The following is a 21388-nucleotide window of genomic DNA, read 5'->3' as shown; positions in this document are numbered from 1 at the left end:
TACATTCCTTCACATTACATAGAGGAAACATTATTTCACACGGGGAGCTGTAAGTGCCTCGACACCCCTAAGGAGCAGCCCTTTCCCATGCCCCTCTTCCCTCTCCATAATAACACCCTTCATCACCCCCTTCCTATCCTCCCTCCTTATCACCTAGCGCTTCCTTCCTCCCCCCGGGCGAGTGAGAGTGATGGCCTTGATGAATATCTGTTTGTATCCAATAGGAGGTGCCGAGTCTTTGCGAAAGTGGCCTATCAGCCGAGATCACGAAGTGGCGAGGAAAAAATATTTGAGGATGTTATCAAGGGCTTTGATAGTGACCGCCATAGGGTAATGTTAGTTGCTATAGTGCTGATGAAAACCCCATTAGTACTGGTGAGTGGTTCACTTCCCACCTCTCTCTTCCTGACTTTCTTTCCATCTCTCTTTCTCTGTCCATTTTTAAAAAATATAGCAGAGAACTGAGGATTTGCTCTAATTATTCTATTTTCAGTTGCTAAAAAGGGATCCAAGTGGATTTAAAATTCCAATTATAGCCTTGAATTTGGGAGCTTTCATAGCTGAAAACAATTTATACCATTTAAAGTTGAGAATTAGAAGGAAATTAAAGTGTAACCCAGTTCCAGTGAGCCAAGTCCTCGGGCATGAAAGAGCAATGGGAGACAAGACGGAAGGGTGAAGAATTTGGTGTCTGGTGAGGGAGCAACTCTTGAGACTACTGTAATCCTCGCTGGTGTGTGTGGGTGTGTGTGTGGGGGTGTGTGTGTGTGTGTATGCAGCTGATCCCAGTGCAGCTTGCATTAAGGCAAGGATTCCAATCCCCCTGCTGGGCCCTGGCTGAGACACACATGGCAGATGGAGGGACGGACAGGAGGGAAAAGGGAGTGAGAGGAATGATGGGAGGAAGAAAGATGGGGGGGAGGGCAAGCTGTGACTCATTAGACAACACTTACTGAAGCAGCGTGGCCACTGGAAACCTGTCTTTGCAGATGCTGCAAGATAAAATATTTCACATTTTTGCTTGTAGCAAGTAGCATCATATAGCAAAAGCAGTAAATGCAACCAGATACTACTCAGTTTTTCAAAATAAAAGCACAAACACCTTCCTGTTACTTCTTAATCAAGTGTTTTAAACGGCAATAGTGTTGCAATATCACCCTGAAAACTACTTAAAAACTATTTATAATACTATAACTAAGTATTGACCAACATAACACGAATGTTTACATCAGTTTGATTTATGCGTTTGTGTCTGCAGTGGCTCCTCTGATCGGCCGGTACTGCGGGACAAAGATCCCTCCAGAGATTCAGTCGTCCTCTGGCCTGCTGTCCCTCTCCTTCCACACCGACATGGCCGTGGCCAAAGACGGCTTCTCCGCCCGATACAACATGACGCACAAAGAAGTCAGCGACTGTGAGTGTGAGATAACTTTTAGCGACTGTGTGAAAATGCTCTCTATGTCGGTTTGTTTACCTATTTTTATTCCCAGCTCTATTTTCTCTCTTTCAACAGTTTCTTCTCTGTCATCTCTGCTGACACTCATCTTTCTTTCTTCATCTTTCACTCCTCTTACCCTCTCGATCTTTTCTGCTTTGCCTACTTTAATGCTATTTCAATCTCGAAGCGCTCTCTCACCCCTCTCAGCCTATTTTGCTCTCTCCTAAGAGAGCATGATTTCTCAGAAGCAGACTCATACTATTTTCTTTTAGAATATAAATTAACTTCACCTCAATTTACCTCTGCTCACCTGTTGGGCTGCTTTCTGTCTCCCTTTGCCCTTTTTCTGTCTGGATTTACATTTTCGTCTCTGTCTTCAAGCTCTATAATATGCTGCTGAGATCGTCCCTTTCAGTCTGTTTAAAACATTTTCTTGCATCTATCATCCATTCTATTCAACTTTCCCTCCCTGCTCTTTTCCTTCTCCCTTTCTTACAGCTCATTTTCCATCTGTAAAGCCATGTCACCAAATATACGGTTAACGCTCTGCTTTCTCCATCTCCCTCCTCTCCCGCTCTCTTTCTCCCATCAGCGTTCCACTGTAGCATGGCACTCGGCATGGAGTCCGGGAAAATCAGCGATGATCAGATCACCGCTTCAACAACATTCTACGACAACCGCTGGTTGCCACGCCAGGCCCGCCTCAACAACGACGACAACGCCTGGACGCCTTCAGAGGACAGCAACAAGGAGTATATACAGGTCAGGTTTTAAGGTGTTCATCCACACGATCCTTTTGTATCACACAACGTCTTTTGTATTTTTTTGCTGCACTTCTCAGAGAGCACATGTTTCCTGGATGCTACCTGGATTTGCTGAATAAGTTTCTTTTTCTTGACCTCAGGTGTTCAGAGGTGTAACAAAAAGCTTTATGACCTTTAAATACAGTAGGTTGTGTGACTTAGGAATCAGTAATAGAATATAGGCAATTTAAAGACCAAGATCATTTCAGTGTACATTTTTTTAAAGAGCCTTACTTTCACTTGCTGAGGACAATAAACGTGGAGGGTGATAATAGTATAGAGGAGAAGATGCAGCGGGCAACAGCATCTCATATACAGTGAGGACATACAGCAGGACACACACACACTGAAAGGAAATGGAGAAACTATGAACTGATGATAAGGAAGTGCTTCTGCGCTCTCAGTCTTTCCTGTCTCAAACACACACTGGCCCACGCGTATGTATGAATACACTCACTCACACACACACACACACACACGAGCAAAGAGGAGAACGGCGAGAAGCCTGTGATTGATGAAGGTGCTCTTCAGGAATGCATCCTAACACTACGCCATTGATCTTTGCTTCCAGCCTTCCTCCCCTTACACACTCAGACACAACAATACAAAGATACACACACACACACACACACACACAGATGCACAGCACCTAAGCTGCCTCAGCAGTAGGGCACAGTCGGTGTCCATCCCCTGCTGTGTGTGTGACAGACAAACACAGCAGCTGGTTTGTCTCTGTTATCTACATCCCTGAGCACCATAAATCTAGTCGTTCTATTTCTCTATTCTTTTCTTTTTTAATTCCAGTCTTGAATTATTTCTTTTTCGCTGCTTTTTCCAGGTTGACCTCCACTTCCTGAAGGTTTTGACAGGCATCGCCACACAAGGGGCCATTTCCAAGGAGACGCAGAAGTCCTATTACGTCACCACCTTCAAACTGGAGGTCAGCACCAATGGGGAGGACTGGATGGTCTACCGGCACGGCAAGAACCACAAGGTAGGCTTTTATATGTGCACACGTACGTACTGTACATTAAACATGTAGTGTAGTTGGAAACTAACCTAACTTATCCCTGTGAGTGGCATACATTAAGATTGACGTACTCTACACAGAGACAAAGTGATGAAACATTCAAGAAATGGAGCCTCTAAGAGTAAAAAGCTCACTTTCCTCATCCAGAATATGAAGTTGAAGGCCCCCCTTTCTCTAACCTTTATACTACCGTCATGATATCTTCTTCAACAACAGACGCTGTTGTGTGCGTCCAAGAGCCATATCAATAGATGCAGCATTCCTCAAGTAGCCGTTCCCCTTCTAAGACTGTTTATGAACCTGAGTCATGACCCCAGTCATGAGGTAGAGAAAGAGGGAATGGGAGGGAGGAAGAGATAGAGATAGAGAGATGAGGGGAAGCTGACAAACAAGAACAATGGAGTCCTCTATGTTCCCTTATCTGGGCTTGCTATTCATCATCTCTCTCACACCAATGCACACACATAAACACACACCTGGGGTTGTGAAACCCTTGGAGTCATACCAGGTGTGGACTGAGCACGTTTGTGTTCTCGAGACTCGTAGCAACATTATTTTCTGAAAGTGGTGGTGTTTAGTGCTTCAATCGAGCCTCATTGTATCCATCTTTGTGTGTAAGGGTGGGGGGATTGGATTCATACGCAGGCTTGCGTGTGAATGTATATACAGTGCAGGTTGTTGTTGTCATGGTGTGACCTAAGCCCGTCTACAGGGGATTTGAACTCTGTCCCTCATATCTGGTTTAAGGTCACTGTGGATTTCAAGCAGAAAAATAGTGAGTGGCAAGGGTGGGGGGGCATATGTAGAAGGTTAATCCACAAATACTTAGCCACATGGACTGGGGCCCTTCTGTGTGTGCCAGTGATTGGTTTGGGTGGGGCCAGTGGGGGGTATTTGATGTGGAGATTATTGAGTGAAACGTGGATTTGACTTCAAAAATCAACATCTGTGCAATTTATTAGGACCCCCCCCCATGCCTCCCACTCCTTCTACATACACACACACAAAATCCACATAACCCCCCTTTAAATAACCTCTGGCTGATCTCTGTCTGGAGATCTGTGCGCATACGTATATGATGTGTGCTTGTCTGTACCGTGTAATCTGAGTCCACTAATCTGTCTGAGCAGAAAAACTGTTCAGATACTTTCAGACATGGACAGATGCATCGACATGCATTTGGGAGAGATATTGCTTGTACTATGAGTGGTCACTTTGAAAATGTTTTCTGCTTTTAGAATGAACAAAATCCAGCAGGAAAAAGAAAGATCAATAAAAGATAGCAGATTTGTGATATAGTTTCTAAAGATTAAAGGCTGAAGTGATTTTTGCAGTGGAAGATATAGAGGACTTTTTTATGACTAACACTGAATCCAAGTCCACACGTTCGAGAGTTTGTGAATATTCCTCAAAATCAAGTTGAAACCAGGAATTCAAGCCTGCTACTTTTACTAATGGAGCCTTTAATTATCTATATAAAATGTAGATATGATTAAGTATACCATCTGTTTTTGATGATTGTAAAAAAAAAAAGACGAGTTACAACATGCATGATAGTCCTCTCAGATTATGTTTAAAATCCACAAGGATTTATTGTGCATTCACATTCTCTGATGTATAATATAGAGGCAAAGCGTCTCAGATTACGTTGGATAAAACTTTCTCTTTGTATTTTTACCGATCACAGACAGCGATGGATGGATGGGATTCAGGAAAAACACTTTTGAGGAATTGTGCAATTTGTAGTCATGATTTCAGCCTGGCCTGACTTTATATTGCTGAAACTGAAGAGTTCACTGTACTCTTCACTCTCCCCTTCAGTCAGGTTCTCCTGTGGTCCCCATGGGCTGCAGCTGAATCTTCCGTGACTGCTAATCCACCAGTCATGTCGTACAAACTCCCAGTTATCCCATCCTAAGCTCCCCAAAGAGCCCTTAAGTGGTTGAAGCTCAATTCTCGTCAGGGGGTCCTGTAATGACTGGGATTTGGTTCTTTTAATTGTCATTTAACAGTGAGCTTGAAGCTAATGTAGCTTTGGAAGTGTGTTGGTAGTGTACAAATGTGTGTGTTTGTGGAAGGTTGAGCCATGAGTGTGTCATCAGATATGAATCACCCATGAATAAAAAGATTGACTTGGCAGTTCTTACCTCACTGTGTTTGTTATTGGGAGAGAGCGCGTTGCCATTTATTGTCAAGATTTGTGTCCTTATTTGCTGTGTTAACAAAGACCGAAGGATTTAATGCCAATAAAGATTATTTGACGGAAAGAGAGGCAGAGGCAGGGAGAGAGAGAGAAGCTGAAAAATAACGCTTTTTGTAAAGAAATTAAAGTGCTGTAGGAAGAGAAAAACACCAGCACTGCAGATTGCTATCACCTCAGTCACACCAGCAAACAGGCTTTGCGTGTGTGTGTGTGTGTGTGTGTGTGTGTGTGTGTGTGTGTGTGTGTATGTGTGATTTTTTTATTTATTTTCTGCATGCCAACACATTTTCAGTTTGACACCCATGTGACTTGTTAATTCTAAATCACACTACTCATATATGCACATCATTTCTTGATGAGACGCTAGCACACTTAGCATATATCACACTCACACACACACACACACCCACACAATGATTTTTTTTGTAGCAGTAACAGACACACCCAAACAAATTAACATTAAAGACACACACTGTCTGTGAGGAAAATCCCATCAGCCCCAGTGCTAACCAAGCACTGTGTTACTGAAAAGCATTGTGAGGCTGTACTAAATCTGTTCAGCGCGCGCACACGCACACACACACACACACACACACACACACACACACACACACACACAGTAACCTGGGAGAGAGAAAAAACAGCCCACACAGCATTTCAGCCTGCTCCTCCATCACACTGTCTCACACACCCTCATACAGACACACACTAACCTTGTTTTTCAAGCTAATACATAATACAAACATAATTCTGCATATTTCTTACAAAGGTAAAGATTCACACACACACAAGCAGACAGAGTCAAACGCACCTGGTAACATTGGTACAAAGTGGGAAACTTCAACATACGGTGGTGTAAGACAATTTCTAAGGATCACTGCTTCAACCTTAGCACACACACCGCTAGCCCCTCTTAGAGCCAGTAGTGGAGAGCAGCCAGCTGGAACCAGTTCGTACTGTCAACATCTTCATACTGAGAACGAGGGAGGGGGAGAACGTCTGGAGCAAAGATGGGGGGTTAATGGCTAGAAAGAAAGAGAGAGAGACAGGGGGAATAACTAGAGCAAGAAGACAGGGATGACGAGTGTAATGGACAGAGAAAGAGACTGGGATCGAGGGAACAACACAGGGATGAAAAACGGTCAGGAAACGAATAATGTCTTGCGCAGCGCTCGCCACATCTCCCTGTGGTGCCATCAGCTTGAAGGAAAGCACTGGCAGAGGAAGGAGACGTGCCAAAAACACAGAATGGAGAGAGAACAAGAAAGGTGGGAAATGAATCAAGCTATGATGTATACATCTATCCACGCCTTATTTTCCAAAGAACAAATGTTCTTCACTCTAACAAAAGTTTGTTTAGACTGCAGACTACCTTCTTTTTACTCTATTTGCTAGTCCAGAGCTTTAGATCATTACTATAACACACACCTTTCACAGTGACCTCGTTCTCCGGAGAGATCATCAATAGTTAAATACCAATTGTGCCTGACTGTGTCCCACCAATGTCCACAAAAACAAGTCTGGCCGTCGTATGCTGCCGCTTTTGTGTGTGTGTGTGTGTGTGTGTGTGTAAGGGGGGCTTTAGACTACAAGCAGAGCTTCGTTATATTTTCATGACTTTCCACACTAGCAGACACGACATGACAACGTTAATTATTCACCTTGCCTGCACGTCACATGAAGGGCGGGGCTCACATAGACACACACACAAGCAAAAAAAAAAACATGCCAGTCGTCAGGCAGATTACAGAGGTGGCCCAGACAACAGACTGGTAGCTTTTCCAGTCTACAATATGAACATTTCACTTCATGTCCGGTAGACATTCTAGTGTCTGTATGTGTAGCCTAGTTAATCAAAAAGTAACCACGTTATCAACAAGTTGGTCAATGACCAACCATCTGCTTCCTAAGGCCATTGACCTTTAACCTTGGAAGTAATGGGTCAGGGGTCAAATGAGTGACCTTTCAGGTATCCTGACAATAGATGGGAGGAAGTGGAAGAGACAGAAGAAGCTGAGAGCTGACGGACAACTTTTCATTGTCTCTATTCCTTCTCTTTTAGGTTTGTTCTCTCCTCTCACATCCAAAAGTAAAATGGAAAGAGCCTCTGGAGAGCTGGTTCTTGTTGAACAAATTGTTCTTTTTGTGTCAGTAATGCTGGCCATGTTTTCTGCTTTTATCTGAAGATGAGAACAAAGACAAGCAGCTGGCAATATTTTAATGCACCAGCTAATGGCCTTTTAGTAATAGCGGGAATCTCATACGATTGAAGACATTTCTGGGAAGTTACAGTGGACAAATATTTTACAGACACTTCTGAACTTTCCACTTTTGAACCTAAACGGTTTAGGGACCTAATCATGCCACATTTATTACAAAATTTCTTTATTGAAAAGAAAATCAAGCCAACGTTAAAACTGTTGTAAGAATGTAATATTTTACACTTGTCAGATTATGTTTTTGCACTGAACTTTAAATAGTGAAAGCAATTAATTAAAAAATTTAGAAAATTCCCTTAAATTTGGCTGTTTGGCTGCCATATTATGAACTAAATACTCTTTATTTATTTCCTGCTTCAGTGATGAATCTGTTCGTTGTTCTTTCCTTCCTACTCACCACCACTCCCTGCCTTCTCTTCCACATTCCTCTGTTCATATTCCTTATTCAGTTATATCTGTTGCCCTCCATTCAACCTTTTCTTCTTCTCGCCTCTCTCTCACACCCACCTCCACCCCTCTCTTCATCCGTTTTTAACTATTCTTCTGAGGACTCTTCCTCCCTGCAGTCATTTTCAGTTTTTCCTGTCCTTTCTGTCTTTCCTCCCTGCTGCTCTTTGTTTCACAGACAGAATATCTGGGAGCGGTAAAGATGGGTCGGTTGAATGTGAGGCAAACCCTCCAGCGTACGCTTGTCTTTGTGTGAGCATGCGTAGGTGTTTACATTACCCCCATAAGAGCCCACATCCACTGTTTGGCCTCTTAGGTAAACATAACGGCTGTCTATCCTCAATCCAGCAGCAGATACAGCAGAGATAGACCCGCTTATCTGTGCAAACACTCATACTGCTTTGTATTACCAGTGTCAGCTCAACTTGATTAAATCAGGCCATGCCCAAAATCAAATAAAACCCCTCGAGTAGGATTTTGAAGTCATATCACTCATATTCCCACTGGTTATGGAATTTCTGGAATATCATATCATTTTTGGAGGCATGTGCCAGACAGGGAATTTTACAAATGGGTCACTTTACACCAGTATGGCAGAATAATGTTTTTAAACTCGAACTGAAACCAGACTGTTTATCATTTATTATGAAAAACATTATCAAAACAAGAGGGAATCACATTTTTAGGCTGTGGGAGTGTACTGAGGTTTGATCACCCTGTGCTTAGATTATAGTAAAAGAAAACTCATGTAAGGACCTTTTTTAAGAAATGATGTCTTTAATCTTTAATTCAGCTGCTTGTTGCATTTGTCTTTCCATTGTGTGTAGTGACCGTGATGTCAGTCAGTGTGGTTTTGCTAATATCTGTCGGTCAACAACAGCTCTCCTATCAGTCAGCCCAGTCAACCACAGACAGATAGAGTGAATGACTGTTAACAGTCACTCGGTTAGTTAAAAGACGCTTCCTCTGCTTATCTGAGTGTGTAGGATGCATGTGCATGTGTGTGTGTGTGTGTGTGTGTGTGTGTGTGTGGGTTCCTGTGGTTTCCTGTGTCTTTGTGTGTGTGGTTTCAGGTTGTAGCCACCAACAAGAGGAAGAAAGGCAATAGGAGTGAGAGAGTAAGTGTGCAGAGATATGAATTGTACGGATTTGAAGAAGAAATTTAAGGAGAAAATGGAGGTGTTGAGATGAAGGTATTCAGAGGGATGTGGTAACGACAGACAAGGGAAGAGGAAGTTATTTATAATTCCAAACAAGGAGTTATGGGTTGGGGAAAATTTGTCTGCCACAAAAGGGAAAGAAAGTAAGTCTGTATGTCTGTCATTGAGTGTCCCCATCCAATGCCGTCGAGCATCACGGGATGCTTTTCTGCCCAAAACAGGAAGTAACTTGACCACCCTGGTTACATTTGCCCTCCGACCCCTGCTGCCCCACCCCACCGCTTTGGAAGGAAGGGAGTGTTCATAGAGAATGTTGATGCTTTGGGGCGGACACCTCAGGAAGTTAATTTCAATCACATCCTGCCCACCTGGACAGACTTCCTGCATCTGACGGCCAATCATGTTTGATTGTGTCAGGTCATGTCTCCCACAGCTCTCCACGGCCACCAGCATAGCGGTGTATGGCAGTTGGTGGATGAGTGAGCAGTGTGTATGTGTGTGGGTGAGCATGGAGGAGAGAGAAACCCTCATCCATCGTCGGGCTTTCCCAGCCTCCCAGCACCGAACCTTTGACCCCAAAACACATCGACAGCTGGGCTGGTGACATTGGATCCATGTTTGGGTTGTCTCTGCTTTGTCCGGCCTGCCACTGTGTGTGTGTGTGTGTGTGTGTGTGTGTGTAGCCAAGCGAAACCATGCACTGTGGGTGGGTGCAGAGCAAGATGTAGTGTGCGTGTGTGTGTGTGTGTGTGTGTGTGTGTATGTGAGAGAGAAAGAGGGAGATAAGAAGACAGTGCTAGCACTAATACCAGCATGAACAGTACATCTCCTGACAGTAACCAACGTTTGTTTGTCTTCTATTTGTCTTTGTTTTCGCAGATTTTCCACGCCAACACAGACCCAGCTGAGGTGGTTCTGAACCGGGTCCCGCAGCCAGTTTTGGCCCGGTTTGTTCGTATCCGACCACAGACCTGGAGGAACGGCATTGCTCTGCGCTTCGAGCTCTACGGATGCCAGATTACAGGTGTGTGTGTGGGCGTGTGTGTGTCATGAGGTTAGAAATTTCTGACCTTTTTTTTTTTGCCTAAAGAAAGTTGACTTTGCCAGTGTCATCGTACAGTTAGACTGAACAGAAACAACAACAGTTTTCTGCTGCACTTTTGGGCTCAGGTTCAGGCATTTCAACAGAGGTGATAAGGGAGAGGAGAAAGTTATTCAATCCCTTTTTTGTCCTCTTTGGTGATTTAGGGATACGAACCAGCAATGTTGTGGTTAGAAGCTTGCCTTTTCTGTTGTCTTGCCATGAAAAAAACACTAAATATAATTTGCTTAAAAAAAGATCTACTGTAAAGACCTTGAATATCAGCAAAAAATAACCTCCTAAACTGTAAAAACCAGGAACACACACACTCATTGGCATTCACTCACACATACATTGGTATGTAATGTATTTAGGCTCTCTCCCACATTCTCCCTGCTTTATTTTTAACATAACAAGCCTTGGGCTAATTAAAGGAAACTTTTACTCTCTTCTTCCTTCCAGAGGCACCACCAGTGTCATTTCCCTCTCTCGACGCTCTCCCACTTCTTCTCTGTGCTCGCTTTCTGTCTCCCCCAACGCCGCCTCTTTTTCTCTCTTGGTTTTAGATACTTTTTTGATGTGTCCTCTTTGCTCTGTGAGTTCCTCTGTATGGAGAAATGAGTACCGATCAATCATTCATGGCTCCCTGTTCGCTCTTACATCAGAAACTGTGATTCGCTTCAGCCTCAACAGCTGCTATTGAAATAACTATTAGCTCTTACAGTGCAGGTACATCCACACACACATTCGATTTCTAAATATAGCAGATGACCTCAAAAGCAGGCACACACTTTGAAATGTACACAGACACCACCCGCTGGCACATACACACACACATACACTTCCTGTGCCTTTTATTCATTATTTAAATCTCCTGCTTTTGCAGTGACATAACAGCATGAAACTTTGATCTGTGTTCTCTTAAACCGTCAGCACAACTAACATCTCCCCCTCTCTCTTCCTCCTGCCCTTTCTCTCTTCCGCCGTGTCTCTCTCTCTTCCTCTTCCTCAAGCTCTCACCATCGTTATCCAACACCCCTAGTCTCTCGCTCATCCTTCCCTCTCCCACTGTTTGTCTCTGTAGGAGTCTCATCTCTACATCTTGCTCTTCTCCCAGTTTCCCCAAGCCGTCATCTTCAGCTCCAAGTCTCTTTCTGACGCTTTTTTTCCCCACTCTTTCCGCTCTCTACTTCTCTGCCTCCCGACTCCTCATATTATACCTTTCTTATCCCCTTAATCCTCATTTCTCCCTCTCACATAGCAAGTTACTTTCAACACTACTCGCCCATCCATATCTGAATGAGTTTCATTTCCAAGTGCTTTTACGTGTACTTGGAACTTTCCCCCAGTCTGTGAATGTACATCAAATGTGTGCATCACAGTGAGCAGACAAGCTATTGTATAGAATATAAAGATACAATACAGTGAAATAACATATTGATATGTGAAGTGCATGATTGCAAGGCAGAGATGTGTGCCCATTCAGCAGCAAACTTAACTTGTGCTTTTATCTCACTAATGGCAGTCGAACTGCATATTGAACATGAAGCAATAGTGCTGCACTACACATCTCTTTTCCCTCCTCAGTCTCTCACCTCACCCTCTCCTATTTGCTCTAAACTCTTAATGCTTAGTGGCCAGTAGTGCAATCCTGTGGTGCAGCTTAACAGCTCCCAGGTGGGAATATATGTAACAACAGATTGTAGGTTAGGTCATCGCTGAAATGTCTCCATCAACCCTCCCGAGGTGAAGGTTAACGTTATCTCTGCCCTGTCTTCCACCCCAGATGCCCCATGTTCAGACCTGCAGGGCCTGCTGTCCGGCCTGCTGCCTGATGCCCAGATCTCAGCCTCCTCCAGCAGGGACATGGTGTGGAGTCCCGGGACTGCCCGTCTGGTGGCCAGTCGCTCCGGCTGGTTCCCTGCCCCCGCACAGCCCCTGGCTGGAGAGGAGTGGCTTCAGGTACAAGAGGATTTTAATTGCATTTGTTGTACATTTTGACTGTATGTTTTCGGTTGATGTCACCATGCAAGCACCAACAATAAAATATGATAGTAATGCTTGTCTGCTCCTTGCAGATTGTACTTTTTTCTTATATGTTAAGATGCAATGTGTGGTATGAATGAATCACTCTAACATTAAATTACACACATCAGTATAATAGTATACTTGACTATAGAAGATTAATAGGAGAGTAGCCTGAATGGATCCCAGGCAGAGTAACTGTTTAGAGCTAATGGAGATAAAAAAAAAAAGCATTTACTAGTAGCTATAGTGCATTTTATATTATGTGCTAAATATGCAAGACAAAAGCTAGCAACCATCTGATCGTGTTGTCATTTGTTCAGGATGTTTGTTGTTACTTTCACAGTGAAAATGTCATGTTTATATATGTAATAAATAGTACCTTTAAATTCTGGCTTCCACATATTGCCATTCCAGCTGCCAGAGGCAAACGAGACAAAACCAGAAGCACAGCCACAATTAAACATAACTGTGTGTTTTGTGTAAAGTACATTAGTCACCATGCATTTATCTCCACTGAATCTCTACAGGTGGATCTAGGTGTGCCTAAGACAGTGCGCGGAGTGATCACCCAGGGAGCGAGGGGAGGAGACGCAGGAAGTGGGGCAACCACAGATAACCGGGCATTTGTCAGGAAGTACAAAGTGGCATACAGCCTGAATGGAAAAGAGTGGAATTTTATCATGGACAGCAAGACTAGCCTGCCCAAGGTGGGTGAGGGAGGAGGATAGATGGGAAAATTATGTGTTTGTGTGTTTGCAAATATCACCGGTTCAGTAAACCTCCCCCTTACAGACTCACCATCGAGATGACGTTGCACTTTTGTATTTGTGTATTTTGGACAGATCTTTGAGGGGAACACACACTACGACACCCCAGAGCTGCGTCATTTTGAGGAGATAGTAGCCCAGTACGTCAGGCTGTATCCAGAGCGGTGGTCTCCAGCAGGGATTGGGATGAGAGTAGAGATACTGGGCTGTGACCTTCCAGGTAGGACACTCTGCTGTTGCTTATATGGCAGGGAATCATTTTATATATGATAATTTGCTGCCTACACCATTCCAGGCTAAATTATTTGCCTCACACTGTAATAAACTCAATTGATCTAACCAGAACTGAATGGACCTTGAGGAAGGTGGCTCACCAGAAAAGTGAAACTCACATTAGATATGCATGAGAGTCATTAGAGCCTGCCAGAGGTGAAAAGAGACAACCAGTGTTGGCCGAGAAAGGGAAAGTGATAGCACAGTGAAAGCCTGACCCTGAAAGGTTGTGATTTTGATTTGTTTCTGAAATTGTTTCACCTGGAAAATATGAGTTAGGCTCTCTGTAAGCTTCTACAACAAGTGTTAGCATCAGCAGGGAGTGGACAGGGTTCGGTTTAAAGGAATGCGTCCCCAGAGAGAGAACAAGACAGAGAGAGAGCATTGGTTTGTTCACTTTCCAATGTGGTCTGTTATCCAGATGTGAGGTAGTGCTGGAGAAACACACACACATTCACCAGCACTCGCTCACATATGGACTCTCACTATTTACCACTCCCTCTGTGCCTGAACAGGATGACTGGGCTATATAGCACAACATGCTCAGCACTTACATACAAGCACAGACACGTATAGACACATTTACACACACAAAATAAACCACAGAAAGAGAGACATGTACATGTATACTGTCCAGACTCCTTACAGTACATTCACACACCCACACACACCATTGTAATCACACCACTTTAAATACAAGTTAGGCTATGCCTCTTCAGTGCTGATGAAGTGCACTGCTCTCTAGATGAAGAGAGAGGAAATATTAGGAAGAGCACATCATCATTATTGCTTTTACCATTTGTCCAGAGTAATGCACATTCAGAGACACACAGACATACAAAGGTACATCTGCCTTTACAGTGTTAACCACAGATATTACATATAAACATGAACGATATAAAGTTCTGTGTTTATTAAGGAGGTGGCTCTGTCAAAGATATAAATCCACAATGATGTAAAATGGTTTGCGTTTATAATTTGGTTATTGTCGCGGAAACTGAAATATCTGTTCTTGTCTAGTGCAGATGAGAGTTTATACTCAAATACCAGGACGACACAATATTTAAAATTCCCTTGGTCAAAGTTTATTGTTTGCAAACAAGACCCATCATCAGCTACGCCAATATGACTGAGGAAAGGCAGTCTCCCCTCAGTTCTTATAGCATTTTACAACAACACATTTACTGTAACCATAACAACAGGAACCACATGTTTTCACTCACGTTGTTATTCAATCTTTCTTTACTTGCGCATGATATTTTCTTATCTTAATCTTCAAACACATTGTCTTCTGTTATCCTTCGTATGTTACATCTTCTCACACATCTGTCTCATGATCCTACAAACTCCTCCAAACATATATTCCTTTGTTGGTACAAATATACTTACACAGAAAGAGGTTTCAACCCCCCTACAGGCTAAACCCATTTACAATGGGCTACCTACTGTATGTTCATTTACCAAACAACTTAATCATGGTTATATCTGGGTGGATACATAAGACATCTATTCATTAAGCATATGAACAACAGCAGAATCACAAAAACAAAAAACAGGGTCATTAAGGGACAAACAACATGATTATCAGGGAATTTCCCTCACATTATAAAAATGATGTAATGAAGCAATAATCTCTGTCAGGGAATGATAGAATACAGCCATGGAACTGGAAGCATTTACCTTTGCTGCTCTAAACACCTGGTATCTGTTCACTTTTCCCCTCCAAGAAAAATCCCGCACCACACAGGAAACGATGCGTTTTGCATTTACTGTTTGATTGACAAGTGACCTGTGGGAAGTGCAGTGCACAAACACGACAGCAATGAACAGCAACCCTGAAGATGGAAACAAAATGAAAAAACAAGAACCTCAAGGTCAGGGATTACCACTTTTTGTAGAGGGGTAATTTTTATCAGATGGAGTGGAGGGTTTTTGTGGAAATGTGGCACAGAAAACTGCTGTTAAGGGTCACACATTGTTCACAAGCCTCCAGAACTCAGCAGGAATAGCGGACTACTGCTGACATCCTGTAAATCATTCACTTCCCCTTACACTCAAACTATTCACTTCCTTCTGTTCTGTCTTCAGTTAAACCCTCTTTTGAATTTCTTCTCATTTGTATGATTCAGGCTGATGAAATGGATGTATTTCCCCAAATCTTGCTTAGTTCAGTTTTAACATAGCAGCAGCTACCACAGTGAGGCAGAATAAGGTCTCTCTCCCTATTCCTACACATGGTTGCAGTTCTTTCTTTTCCCACCCTGAGGCCCAGTGCGTGGGTCCATAAATGTTTTTGTTCTTTTTTTGTTACCATGCCTCCTCTCCTTTCCTCTCCTCCCCTCCTCCTCTGTTACTCATCACTCGCACCTCTTTTCCATGCTCACTGCTGTTGGTCCTGACTCCTTCAGTTTCCCCCTGTTGATGTGCAGCTGTCACACACACACACATACACACACACACACAGCCTGAACAGTGACAGTTTTTTTCTAGCATACGTGCTCCCAAAATGAAAAATGCATGAGCTCAGGAAGGAAATTTTAGAGACTGATCAGTAGAAAAAAATGCAAAATATCATCTCTCCTTTTTGCTCACACATGCACATGCACACCTGTAATGTGTAAAAACCTCATGGTGTCTCAGCTTCACACTGGCTTTCTGGTTCCTTCAAAATCTCAGTAAATATGGTAGAGCTCACTATAAAATGATGACCGTCACAGTTAGGTCCTATACTTATTTTGACTGTTCACATAAGCACTTTATGTCACTGTCTTCATAGAATCCCATCCTTTCGGAAAGCTTTTGTGTGTGTGTGGATGAACCTTGGTCTGAGCACTTAACCCCACCCAACAGAATATCAAACAATGGCTACTTGTCTTTCTCATCATGTTTTTTGGGAGTGTGTGTGTGTGTGTGTATGAATGCGCATGCATGCATATCCATTCATCGGTGTGTGTGTGTGTGTGTGTGTGTGTGCCTAGTGCTGCCAAGCTGAGATTTACAGAAAAGCTTTCTACATAATTGAAGATTCTTTTTGCTCTTCTCTGACATATTGCTGAGTCAGAATCTTTGGGAGTGAGCAATGTCTTTTATGCGGAGAGGGTTGGCCCTCGCCACCCTGTGAATGTGTGTGTTTTTGGTGTCTGTGTGTGTTGAAACACAAGCATGCAAAAGCATCTGTGTGTGTCTATGTGTATGTTTTGTGAGCATGTGTGAGTGTGCGTCTCCATTATCCATGCCAGCAGTTCCCCTGGGTCCAGTTCTAAGTGTTGGTGTCTCATCCCGTGCATGATGATGACTTGCATCATCACCTGCAGCAGTGACACATTATGTAAGACAACACTCCGCTGCAGAGGGACTTTTCCTGCATTACAAGGCCCTCTGCTGCGCATGTACAGTAGGCCTGCATATGCAAACATGGGCCTCCTCACACAGTGGAGTGACATAGTCCTCACACACATCAAGGACAAGGCTTGGGGCAAGGTAGGCAGGTCACATACGTTCACACACATTCTCTCTCTGTCTCACATAAACATACGCACCCACACAAACGCACAGGTCGGTCCCATTCCCATTGCCCCCGACACTTCTGTCACACCCTGGAAAGGTCAGCACATTTACACTGTGACAAGGCCTGACCTTTGAAAGCATAGAGTGCTCAGGAGCTGGGTAGAATCTTAATGGACTAGGCTGTGTGTTTTGTGTTTATGTGTGTTTAGTTGTACGCACACATGGGAGCGCGTGTGTGCTGGCGTCCAGGTAATGTGCAGGCACTCGGTTTATTTTAACGCCTGTTCCCAAGACTTAACTGGAGGACTCAAAGGTTAGACTGGAATAAAAAGGCAAACTCAAAAAAGCAAAAACAAACAAGAAGAGTAAGCACAAGATACGGTGGTCTTGCATTTGGAACTCGGAAGGAAGAGAGGTCTCCTTGCCTTACCTTCCCGGTGGGCCAGAAGCGATAAGAGTCTCATTAGGTAGTTAATGACAGGCGCAAAGGACATGACATTAACGCTGGGTTAATGTCAGATGCCGTCGCCAACTGTGGCCAGCCCTTTCATGTCTGCCATTTCTCCAGCTGGGGCGCCACCGTGCTCATTTCCACAGGAAGTTCCTTTAAGCGGATCAATTGTGTATCATGCTGCGTTTGTTGCCCTTAGTGCCTTTCATAGTCTTTAAATGATAATGGTAGTCATGCAGAAAGACCAGTAGGAGGTTCTAATATTGCCACTAACAGGCGTTCAGCAGAGTAAAGTGTGGTGATGAATCCATGTGACTTTTTCTTTTTTTAGATGTTTGCGTGCTTGTTGTATTTCTTTTCCAGCTGATGAGCTCTGTCTCATATGAGATCATCAGGCACCCAAGCCTCAGAGTTGTTTGGATAGGCTTATATGAGACATGCCAGGGAAAGCTAGCAAAGCCATATGCAATATAATATGCTTAAGAATCCACTTACCCATTTTAGTGGTCATTAATTTCAGTTAAATAAGAAAAAGAAGCAAGGGTCATATATCTTTATCTGCAAAAAAAAAAAGTGCAATATGTTTGAATCTAGTGTAGTGAAATGTGACAAAAACAAATCAGTGTAAACATGTGTTGTTAATGACTTTTGCAATGGTTATACAGACATAAATTGAGGGAGGAACAGCTTTCACAGTTTATTCACATGATAAATTTGAATCTTTGGTTGAGATGTGACCCAAACCTCTGTGTAAACTCCCATAACACACCAGGGTTGACCCATCTGCTCCTAATAACACAGTGCTTTCTCCCACCTCACATTCCAACTGCAGCCTGCTCAACATGTGTCTGTTTATGCGCACATGTGTGTTTTAATGAGCAAATTGTTGCCGTATTTATGCCTTTGTGTGTTGTTAGTCTTTCTTTGTGATGTATGTGTGTTTAAGGGCAGAGAGAAAATCATACATTTCACTTTACGTTTGTTCTCCTTTCTCCTGAGTGCGTATGAGTTATAGAGCGAGGGAGATTAGAAACACACACCATAGCTCATACATGCACAAGAAAACAGAGTGCGAGACGGAGTGTGGGTGCTCTGTATCCTCCCTGACAGCCAGTGAGTAGTCCCAGTGTGATCATCCTGTCCAAGGTCGAGGGGAGTTTGTTAGACTCATCCATCCATCAGCCTTAGCACAGGCGTTCTGTATACATGAGTGTGTGTGACTCTGCATCTGTGTGCGTATTAGCATGTGGACATGTGTGCCTGTGCATCTGTGTGTCTGCATATTTGAGTCAGTGTGTGTGTGTGTGTTAGTCAGATACTGACGCATGAGCACCCAGACACAACATGATTGGGGCCCCCTTGGGTGCTCTGGGGCTATCTGTGCTTGCCTCTGCCTGTCTCTGACACTCTGGGTGGGATGCCCAAATGGAGACAGGAGACGAGAGATAGTTAGTTAGTTTCGGACCATGACCTCACACTCTTAATTATGACATGCGTTTTAATTCAATCTTAATATACAGGACACTGAGGCATGCTGTTTATGTGCTGAATTATGGTTGAAAAATACTCGAAAAGGCAGCATAATTCTTCAGTTTCCTGTTTAAAACATCCTCTCACTGCTATTAATGTAAACCTCAGCTGTTTTTGCAAAAATGAAAATTCGCCATTTTACAGGGGGTACGCGCCAGACAATTTCTTGGCTGGGACCAGTTTCCAGGCAACCAGTAGAGACTCCAGGAAGTTATTGGTCCCGGCCAAGAAAAAAAGTGATTTTTCAGTTTTACACTTTTTATGGATGAATCAAACAAGATATAATGTGTAAATTACTGAGTTTAGACATGGTGTTAGGTGTATTTTTTTAACTTTCGACAGAGCAAGTCTAGCTATTTCCTCCTGTTTCCAGGTTTTATGCTAAGCTAACCCACTGTTGGCTGTAGCTTCATATTTAGCATACAGCATGATAGTGGTATCAATGTTCTTCATCTAACACTCGTGAAAGCAAAAAATGTCAAACTATTTCCTTTAGCATTGAAAATTCAATGCTAAAGGAATGCTAAATCAGATCCAACAGCTTTCAAAATAATTGTAACTAGCTTACTTTGCTATCTAAATCAGTGGAATATATGCAGAATGCAGAGTTATTAAGTGTAGTGTATAAAGACACTATACCTCAGTACTTTCCGGTTCTTTCTGCCTATGTTGCTTGTCACTTCCTCTCACTTCCTGGCTCTCTCTCACGTATGCTACCAAAGGAGACATAAATAATCTCTTAAACAAACATTTGGGTGCTTAATGTGTCCTCTTTACAATAGTCTAATATCTGAGGATTGTTTCATACAACCACCTTTGACCTGAGTTGTGTTATGTTTGTGTCTGTAGAAACCACCACGCCGGCTGAAACAGTCACGCCAACGCTGACTTCTGACATTGAAACCACCACTGTCCCCATTACGACTACAGGTGAGACCGGTATTTTACATGAAAGCAAAAGAAATGCTGCATTAATAATGTTATTAGGAAGCTGTAATAACAAAGATGAAAGCCTTTGAAAAGGCTGTATGTCATTATGTAGAGCAGCTGTGAATGCTTCTTTATCTGAAATGACTGTGATTTCTCATGCCTTTGTACCCTTTGGCTCTCGCTCTTACTCTGTCTTTTCCTTCCTCACCGCTCTCCACCTCTACAGTAGCCACCGCTCCTCCATCAGACAGTGTGTGTGACTTTGACCATGACCTGTGTGGGTGGACACATGACCCCAACGCCCCTCTCCTCTGGTCCCTGCACAGCCACGGTGAGTCTCCTCATCAGTCATGTGAAGATTCTGCTTGACTCACCCCCTCTGTCTGGTTAGCAGAACGACTCAGAGCTTCTTCAGGGAGCTTACATTTTTCTCTATGTAGCAAGCATTTGATGGACAGTGATCTGCAGGGGTTGTTTTGAAACTGGTCTAACATTTAGGTCTGGATGATTTTACAGAGCAATGCAGTTCGCTGCGCATGTTGACTATGGACATCTCAAATTTTACATTGTGTTTCTGTATCAGCTTCTGTCAACTGCAAATGTTTGCTGCAGAGCTTTTATGTATGCAGCTGCAGGGAGAATTTCATTTGGGCACAGAAAATTGCACAAGCACAAATGCATTAAGTTTATTTTATCAACTTCAGTGGGTCTAGACAAGACACTGTTTCCTATAATTAAATTGAGTCATTCTCTGTGTATCTTCATTGAGTCCTTTTTCAATTTGATTAAAATAATTCCTTAAATTGAAACCAGTCTAATTTAGCTACAACACTGTCTGCCAGCCATGCCGCTCTTTTCCGAGTGAGTGGGACTGAAAATGAACTGAGGGAATCAGAGGAATAGACACCACAGCAGTCGCGTCAAGCACATACAGCCTTACATGTGACACATATGACACACACCAGCTCTCCGCTCGCTCGCCTCTGTGCGTCAAAACGTGTGACATCTCGGCAGGAAGGGGTTAAGACCCAGTAGCTCCAATTAAGTTAAGAGCAGAAGTTTCCAAAGACGAGCAGTTATTCCCAGCCGTCCCTTACTGCCCTTCCATTACCTCAGGCACATCCCACATCACGCTGTGTAGACTTCCATCTACTTAGACACTCCTTGAAGAAATAATTATATACATACCTGCAGATTCAAAAGTTCAGCTTTTGGCATGTTATTAAAAGCTATAGAAAATGTCTCCTGATGGGTTTAAGGAGGAGTTTTTTATAGCACTATTTATAATTTTCCATAGGATGGGTAAGGGATTGTTATCCCAACCTTGTTTTAAAATTCATTGCTTTTAAGCAAGTCTCCATGAAAAATTCATCATTTCTCCAGCTGGCAAGAATTAAACAAGAGGTTCAGCATGCCCCCTTTTTTGTCAAATTTGTGATGTCACCTGGGTCATGTTCAGCAGGGCAACAGATCTCACAGCAAAGGCAGAAATATTCCTGAAGCGTGACCTATTTAGGTCAA

At 43.1% G+C, this 21388-nt stretch overlaps 1 protein-coding gene across 3 annotated transcripts in view; it reads left to right on the top strand.

Moving 5' to 3' along the window:
• Positions 1-21388, top strand: part of nrp2a (neuropilin 2a) — a 61603-nt gene that overhangs the window by 27725 nt on the left and 12490 nt on the right. For all 3 annotated transcript variants that reach the window (XM_044187414.1, XM_044187413.1, XM_044187415.1), the window contains exons 5-13: positions 1259-1414; positions 2031-2200; positions 3080-3235; positions 10180-10324; positions 12168-12343; positions 12937-13116; positions 13252-13396; positions 19787-19867; positions 20094-20198. In XM_044187414.1, the coding sequence (XP_044043349.1) occupies positions 1259-1414; positions 2031-2200; positions 3080-3235; positions 10180-10324; positions 12168-12343; positions 12937-13116; positions 13252-13396; positions 19787-19867; positions 20094-20198 (1314 nt within the window). The remainder of the gene's footprint in view (positions 1-1258; positions 1415-2030; positions 2201-3079; positions 3236-10179; positions 10325-12167; positions 12344-12936; positions 13117-13251; positions 13397-19786; positions 19868-20093; positions 20199-21388) is intronic.

Source organism: Siniperca chuatsi, linkage group LG24 (assembly GCF_020085105.1).
Source record: "Siniperca chuatsi isolate FFG_IHB_CAS linkage group LG24, ASM2008510v1, whole genome shotgun sequence".
Lineage (NCBI taxonomy): Eukaryota > Metazoa > Chordata > Actinopteri > Centrarchiformes > Sinipercidae > Siniperca > Siniperca chuatsi.
This window is presented reverse-complemented; position numbering and strand designations above follow the sequence as displayed.